Source organism: Lactuca sativa, chromosome 9, assembly GCF_002870075.4.
Source record: "Lactuca sativa cultivar Salinas chromosome 9, Lsat_Salinas_v11, whole genome shotgun sequence".
NCBI lineage: Eukaryota > Viridiplantae > Streptophyta > Magnoliopsida > Asterales > Asteraceae > Lactuca > Lactuca sativa.
Genome location: NC_056631.2, coordinates 117,473,932 through 117,483,262, shown reverse-complemented (window position 1 = coordinate 117,483,262; position 9,331 = coordinate 117,473,932). Strand labels below are relative to the sequence as shown.

Below are 9,331 nucleotides of genomic sequence, written 5' to 3'. Positions count from 1 at the left end.
ACCGACGGATTCTTGTTTATTCGATAAAATATTTAATAAAAGAGATGTTTATGTTGGATGTTTTTGTGTTTTTGAGAAACTTATTTTGATATCTCTAGGCAATTAGTCTTTAAAACATGAACTTTCTCACTCTAACAGAAAACGATAATTATTTTGCAAGACTATATATTATACATATAAATCTCAACTAATTATACATAGACAAGATATACAAATATTACAAATACTGTATAACTAGGTTAGATTATAGCAGTATACATGAATAAATAAGAAATGATGAAAGGGGAAACATTCTCGATAAAATCTTTAACAAATTAAAGCATCAAACTCATTTCAACTTTTTCCTCAATCCCTCGAAAGTTAACATTCTTCTGACTATCAGCATTAGAAAAACGCTAACCTGATACATGATCAATAGAATGTCTGAATGATTTTCAAATATACATGTGTGTCATGTTTCTGTATGTAATGTATGTATCTCTGTATGTCTTGTCTGTGAGTGTACAGACACATCGGATGTTTGTTTCTTATTCTTTCAAACAAGTTAAGTCAGTTGAAATTAGACTTCAAGTATAATAACAGGAAACATTAATCAAGGAGTATGCAACAAGCTTACCCGAGTTTAAGCGAAGTATCTGAGCCATCATCCTCAAGCGGAGGTTCACTATTGCAGCTATTTACATGTGTGGTGACAGATGATGGTGAACTACCATGATCTTCAGGATTATTTAACACATTATCGGTTGTTCCTGGCCTCTTTCCATTTGTAATCATCATCATCTATATTTGTAGGAAAAAAAAAAACCATGTTAATGACAACAAAAAGTACTTTTGATCTAAAGAATTAGACTGAATTTGATTAAAATTGTCAAATTAGAATCTTGCTTCTTGTTTGAGCAGCCTGTTCTCTTCCATCAGTTTAGCTCCCTGGTTGAATGTAGATAGAGAAACCACATCAGATGGGTGCTAAGCGAGACAATAAATATGATTAAAGAGTTCTATACTTCTATAACTGCTAGATTATTACAGTTAACGAGATTTTCTTTTCAAAATCAATTACCAATTTACCATGTTGCAGTGAAAAGTTATACTGGAACCATTAATTAAATTTGAAGACCGAAGAACGTATTTTTCTTGAACTATAGAAAGTTACAACTTATAACCTATAGTTAAATCAATAAATAACCTCTAACAAATTTGTTTTTTGTCAATATAACCAAAGAGAACATCACAGTGCGTATTAATACACTCCAAGATATAAGTTATAAGTCTGATGGGAGGATCTCATATATGCAAGGAGATTTATGGTGTCTTTTGCAAAACTAATCTGTAGCTAGATGGAAGCTCAAACTTTTATTTGTGTAGAAGTGTTGAGCAAAAGTAGCTGTTAGCTTTTAAAGGCGTAAAATTACCTAAAAACCAAAAACTAAAAGCTACTTTTGGATTACAAACTTTTTATATAAAATAAAAGCTAACAACTACTACCACCGAACGAAACATTTTTTCTTAAAAACTAAAAGCTAAAACAGAATGCTCTTAAAATGAAAAATGTAGCAAAAGATGGAAAAAACCCCAACCTTCTCTTGAAGTCTGGATATCTCATTTCCAAATTTTTCATCCTGAAACAAAAATAATAGATATGTTGCTTTCTTGTTCTAATGGTAGTGTTTTTCTCGAAGAATTATGTAGTTAATTTACACATTGAAATTTGTGGTGATTGTACCTTTGTCTGAAGCACACGGCTTAGGCCTCCTTCGAGTACAGTCTCTAGATGTTCAAGTTCTTCTATGGTTAATCCCTGAAGCTCTTGGCCTCTTAACTGCCTGCTCATATGTTAATCATCGTTAACTCATGGACTAGAATAAAACATACAGATTATATATATATATATATATATATATATATATATATATATATATATATATATATATATATAACGGTTCTTGTCGTAGATCTCTTTGGATAATCTTACTTCATCGCTTTCGACTAGCTACATATCATCAGGTGACAATCTTAAATATGTCTTCTCTTCTTAGAAAATAGAAATGTTTTTTGTTTAAGAAAATGAAGGATGTGTTTGGTTGTGGAAAACTGTTTTCATTTTCTATGGAAATGTTTTCAGAAAATAGGGTTGAGTTTTCATTTTTAATTTTCAATGAAAACGCGTTTGGCTGGAACGGATGGAGTTTTCATTTTCCATCACCAAACGCGTTTTCAAAATTTCCGTTTTTCTTGGAAAATTTTCCTAGAAAACTAGAAAATTTTCCACAACCAAACGCACCCTAAGCATCCTTATGATGAGAAGAATAATTCTTGAATTTAAAGTGATACGTACCTCCAGGTTGAGAGAAGGGTCATCTACTTTATCCCGATTGTTACTGGAATGGAGCTTATACTTTCCTAGCATTTCCTGCATGCTTCAAAACACCCCAAATACTTTAAATTCGTTTCATTTATATCCACTTGTAGGCGATTTATCTAGATATAATAGAGTTGGTGATTATTAACAAAACTAAATGAACGCGAAACTTTTTCATGTTTGTTCGTTTAAGGTTAATCCACTACAATAAAACTACAAATAACAAACTCCCCATATAATCATCGCATGTGGATTTTATTTTTAGTGCAACCAACAAGAGTCCTATAGAGAATATTGTGGTTATTACGTCTCAAAGTGGATGCAGGAATTCATGATAACCGAACAACAAAGCAATTCCTAAAGTAAGCCTTTATTTTTATTAAAAAAAAAGTTTTATGTTGCTTTTCATGTAAAACCTTTGGAAAACACCATTTTCGGGTGATATTCGTTGATCCGTGGATCACAATTTTTGGTGATATAATATTTGAAGTGAAGCCCACTTTCATGGTCAGTTGTTATTATAATTGAAATAACAATTTATTTTATTAAATGATTCCATTAAGCTACAACTTATATTGTTTATATGAACATTAGAAGGTATGATTATGTAAATTATTAATTTAGAATGTATTTTACTGATTATTTTTACGTTTTTTAAATGTCATTATAGTTGGTTGCTTAGGTAATACCTAACTAGTAACTATGAATTTTAGAAGTTAGGTACTATTGCTTGTACATCTAGTCATTTAATTTGAACTATTTAAATTTGATTAGGCACTCCATATACAAACATGGACGTTTTATGTGAATCTTTATTTTTTGTATTACCTAGGTGACTACTAAGTATTGACTAAATATGGATGTGTATTGTTCTTAATTATGAATTAGACAATAATATACTATGTGTGTCATGTTTATCATCTAATGGTATTTTGCTATTTAATGGTTAGATTAATATTGTTCTTATTTCACAGAATATTATTATCGCAATATGTTCTCTTTGTCAATCAATGAAGGATGGCAAAGGATGAGCATGAAAAATTCCTTGAGCATACGAATATGATTTAGGTATGCATGTTGAACATAACAATGTACTTTTGGTTTATTACTATATGTAAGAAGTATTCATTTTTATAAGAAAAAATATAATATATTACTTGTACTATTTAGTACTACTTTGTATTGTAATAGCAACACTTGTGAAAATTCAAGGAAGATAGGTTCAACAATAGTTAATGGTCATGTCTAGTTATGCTGGTGGGATGGGCTTGACAGGGTCGTTATATTATGCCCATATTTTTTCCTATATTTCATACTTGTAAACCCTACGCTTGTAAGGTTCTTCCAAAAAAATTTAATGCATATCTAATTCTTTTGTGGACATAGCACAATTACCCGGTTTGTGAACCACGATAATTTTTTGGGTTTATTTGCATCTTATTATTGTTTGTGTGTTTTTAACCCTAACAACTCACACAGAAATCGGGTCCTTAACCTTGGGAACAATTTGCTTATAATTTGTGTACTTTTCATTTGAATTCATTATGGATTGATTAAATATACGACCAGTTATATAATCAGTTGGTTTCGTATCGTAGTAATTGTTGGAAAATTTAGTATAAATATTTATATTTTTACTAACTTTGGACATATATATATAACTATATACATATCTTTTATTTACAGGAAACTTTCAAGAGGAAAACGAAGTCCTTATACTAACAGTAATATGCAAGTACTGATAATATTGGTTTGTGTTGGTGATTCTATCTTATGAGGCAGTTACATCAATAACTTGAGCAACCTTAATTAAGTTGTACAAAACGTTTTTCCATCAAATGAAAAAATGTTAGTGTTTTACCTCATATAATGGTGTTGGTGATTCAATTAACACAAAGGGGGCGTAGCTAACATGTTAATGCATTCTTATATTTCATATTTAAGGCTCTAATTTCTCACTTTGAAATAGAGCTAAATTCCATGAAAAAAGGCCCCAAAAATACAATAAATTCATCATTAGTAAGAAAAGGCGAAGTAAGGATCAAGCATCCTATTATAGTGCTTAACTATGTTAATGTGTAATCTTTGATTTTGTTTTATGTATTGATCAACTTGCAATACGTATCATATCAAGCATTCGTGTACTTCTCATCGTATATATGTATCATTTATGGATCTTGATAATTAATTAGTGGTTAGATACAAGAGGTAATAAGATGAAATGATTTGGGGTCCTACGTATTAAATGATGCCAGTTATTAACTTATTATATATGTGGATGGGTAAGTATTAGTGATTCTATGATTTCTATCTTATCCGATTCTATCTTATCAGGACCAACTTGTTAAAAAGTCGTGTTCCATCCGATAAAGTGTTGGTGAGTATCCATGAACGCAGCCCAACCTATTAATGTGTTACTCTCGTATTGTACATACTCATTGTTGATTTATTTTAATGGTAATATAATATGTATTAATAATTAGCTACCATAATGACATAATGGACTTTGGACTCTTATTTCTAGTGGGCAATGATAAGGTTACCTGTGAATGTTACGTATTGGTAAATCAAACTAATATATGTTGGACCACTTGATAAAGCATAGTATTATTTTTTACAAGTTTCTTTTTAACTTTCGTAGAAATAAAGTGAAAATTTGTTAGGCTAACTCATCTCCAACCCAATTTTATAAATAAAGTAATTTTATTTTTAGAGTTAAAAATAGAATAAATACTCTCTAATCCAATTATATTTTTAACTCTAAAACTAGAATTATGAATAGTATTAGAAACAAATAAACTCACTCCAATCTACGACAATTGATCATTTTTGGAAAAGATGTTCCAACACATGAATATATAATATTTCTTTAAATATATGTGTTATAATTTCTTCAAACATATGTAATATTTCTATAACAAGCGTACATGTTTATTTTAATATATTATGAATGATATATATTATATATATTTAATAGTATGTTTGTTTTGAAAATATTACAGTTAATATGAATTTCTTTTATACGAATTATTTGTTTGATAATATTTATGTAATGATATAAATTTAAAGCTATTATAATAAAAAAGTTTAGATAATATTTTTAAAAACCCATTCATTGAAAGGATATTATGAAAATCTAAAAGATGTATTGTAAAAGAATACAGTTATAACATTTTGAACTTTGATAAGAATAGCAAGTCTACTCATTTTAACCTATAGATGAACAACCCGAAACTCCCATATACATGCTCAAAGAAGTTTAATATCAAATCAAATAAGCCTTTCCAATAAAATCTTCAAAAAATTTATATAATTCATTTTGGGGATTTACTTAGGGTTCATCGTTTTCTTGATATCAAGAGAAGAAGTCCTGGACATGATTTCATGTTTCTATTATACACTAATTGATCATATAAATCAAGATAGAAGTATAGAACATAACTTCAGAGGCTAATTTTAGAGTAAAGTCGATCTAGAATAAACGCCCTAAGGGGATCCTATATACACAGAACGATATACAAGTCTAAATTAGATTGATGAATTACCTGGAACTTGAATACTCGAAGAGTTTTCCGGTGGCCGAGAAGACGATGAGAGCTACGTCAGCATCACAAAGAACAGCAAGTTCTTGGGCTTTCTTCAGAAGCCCTCTTCTTCTTTTTGAGAAAGTCACTTGCCTGGCTGTTATATTATCGATTTTCTTTATCTTTATCTTCTCTCTCGCCATTGGTGTCCCTCGAAAGTCAAACTACTTCTTCTGCAACAATCCAAACAAAACCACAATCACAACTGATATCTAAAGTAACGTTTTTTAGCTTGATTTGAACTTGTATATTTAACGCAGGAAACCCCAGAAAGAATCATAATCATATCCTGATGAACATGCAACAGTATTCGATTACAAGAAAAAGAGGGCTTAAGTTAGGTAGAAAAATGGTAGCTAGATATTGTTCATCGGCTTACTTCTTTCTCAAAGTATATTGGGAGAGAGTTTTGAGATAAGACTATTGATAGCTCTATCGCACCCAAAAATGATAGTAACAAAAGTGGTTTTTCAGCTAGGTATGATCATCTTATAGATCTAACTCTTAAAAAAGCCTCCAAAAACAAGGCAAACAACCTACGAAAACCTTTTAAATAGATGAAATCCAGGAACTATAATCGTATATTGATGTACATGCAACTCTTTAGGTATAAGAATGGTGGATTGTTGCGCTCTTTTACCTGTTTGATTCTTTGAGAGGGGGGTGTGGATAGATAGATATATCAAGCTGCTAAACCAATAATAGAAGAAAGAGAGGAAAGTGATGTGTTGAGAGAGAGACGAGGAGAGAGAAACGTTTTTGTTTCAAGAAAAGGAAAGGAAAAGGTTGCTGTAAATAGCAAAACTAATCCCTTCTAATGACAACTGCTTTCCATATTTACCGAAGACGCATAAAAATTGCTTTAATATAATCTTTATTTTTGTAAAATTAGATATTTTTTTATTTTTTATTTTTTATTTATTTTCAATTTTACTTAGATATTTTGTATTAGTTTATTGTATATCCACTTGTTTATTTTATTCTTCCACTTCCACTTGATACAAAACCACTTATACAAAAGTGGTTTCCCTTTTATATCCGTTCTTTTAATTAATAGAAATATAAAAAATATAAAATTAATTACCAAACATATAAAGATAGAGAACCGGAGTGTTTGTTTTTTTTTCCCTTTTCCCTTTTTTGTCCTATTAATTTATCAATTTATTTTTTATTTTTTTTCTTATGTATAAAAATCTTTTTTTTTTGCCTTATTTATCACTTTTATAAGGTCAAATATTAATTTTCATCGTCACCTAGATAGATATGAATATTTATGTTTTTGAAACCCTTATTAAGTAAATGTAAATAAATCTTATTAATTTTTTAACAATTTATGTTTATTTTAGTGTTAATCAGTGTTATTCATCACATACCATTTTTTATTATAAAGACTTGGTTCATAAACAGATTATTAAACAGATGCACTACATACGTAAGAAATAAAAGTGACGTGTACAACAAAAATATTCAAATCTAAATAATGTTAAAATAACTTTGACAATCATCATCACTTTGAAAACGTTAGACATGCATTTAAATCAAATAAATCAATTTTAGATATTTTATTGCTCATCTGGAAGACAAAAATAAAACTCGAAAGATTGTATGTTTGTGATGATTCCATAAGTTTAAATCTTAAAGTGTGTGCGGTTGAATTTATTCATTTTTTTTTCTTTTTTTGCTTTTGGAGGTCTATCATTTGGTCGAAGAATCAAGGGCTCGAATAATATATTAGATTCATTCAAAAGTTTAGTAACGAAGGAAGTAACAAATTTTTTCTTACTTAGAGGCCATATTTGGTATCTTGAAGACAACTCATTAAACCACTTATCAAATTCATTACCGACATCATTGTGTGAGTTATCTTCTGAATTCTGGCGCAATGTATCCATCTTCTAATATGGATGAATGAGATCCAATGAAAATGACACTCCATGCAAATGATCTATCTTGTGAGCACAGTGAAGACTCATGATCGTCATAAAATGACCAGTGCATACATGAAGAACCATAAATCAATTGAAGAAAATTTACTTGGATGACATGGTACATTCAGTCCATGTGTCTCAATGATAATATGATGGAATGATTAATACACACATGAGGATGGTGTGATGGTGTTTATAAGGAGAATTTAGAATTAAATAGGAAGACTATTTACATCTCTCCATAATACATTTATCCTAAATGTGTGTTTAATTATCATTATTGCACCTTAGGGGTAAGTTATAAAACTACACATATTTAGTCCCTCATGTTACAAACAAATGGCATATCCATTATACTACGTATATTTGATACTACATATATTTAAGTATGGGGACTTTAATGTCATTATGGAAAATGTTAAGGTATACAATATAACTGTACCAACATGTAGTACATATTATTAACAAGTTATTTTTCAACATTCTTCATCCACTTGTCCCAAATAACTATCTATATACATGGTTTGTTATCTTGGCAAAGTTAAAGTCATAATGTTTCAAATTAACACAAACACAAAATAATAATAATAATAATAATAATAATAATAATAATAATAATAATAAATAAATAAATAAATAAATAAATAAATACAGTCTAACGTGTCCTTTTAGATACAGGACTCCCAAAATTCATACTTGGATGCTTCATATGAAACTTCTGATTAATTTAAGTCAAATGATTTTAGATTTAAGTGGTATTGCATTGCATTTGTTTATATAAAAAAAGTGTGCACAACTTATTAATATAATCAAATTTCATATCATATAAGAATAATAATCAAGTGCTAGAATAATAAAACTAAATGATCCATTAAAGCACTATGCTAGAATTACATAATAAATTAATAATAGGTCTGGCATTAAACCCATATTGACAACATGTTCAAATAGATGGGTGGTAGACATTTCGTTATTGGATCCGCTGGCATATTATCAGTATTAATGTGTCCGATACAAATATTATTTCCCCCTACTTGCTCTTAAGTGAAGAAGTATTTTGTATAGAGATTAATCCTTATTCCACTATAATTATCACTAGTGTAGAAACTTATAGAGGCAAAATTAGAGTAATAAGTTGTCTTTTAATGGCCTTGAAATAGAATTTACGATCATGAATCGTGTAATTTCATTTCTCAATAACATTATATGGCAAGTTGCAGTATATATGACAACGTATTTTGCCATCATAATTGATATAGTCGTCAACTTTTACTTATGACTCTTCAAAGATATTAGCTGACTGATAGCATAAAGTATTGGAATAACTATCCAAGGTCATAACTAAATTAGTCAAAGTCATGAATATATTTATATAACTTTATGTAATAAAAATAAAGTCATTTTGGGTTGTACTTAAAATGTAGAAATAGTTTGAAATGACTTTAGGAGAAATTGAGGGA

The 9,331-nt window shown here is 29.2% G+C and overlaps 1 protein-coding gene across 1 annotated transcript; it reads right to left on the bottom strand.

Moving 5' to 3' along the window:
- Nucleotides 1-406: 406 nt before the first annotated feature.
- Nucleotides 407-6,577, bottom strand: LOC111883669 (MADS-box protein JOINTLESS). The gene is given in 7 exon segments (XM_052767947.1): nt 407-780; nt 886-927; nt 1,578-1,619; nt 1,724-1,848; nt 1,939-1,990; nt 2,336-2,417; nt 5,905-6,577. Coding segments are annotated over 7 exon segments (693 nt in total). The 5' UTR covers nt 6,087-6,577; the 3' UTR covers nt 407-612.
- Between the last annotated feature and the right edge of the window lie 2,754 nt (nt 6,578-9,331).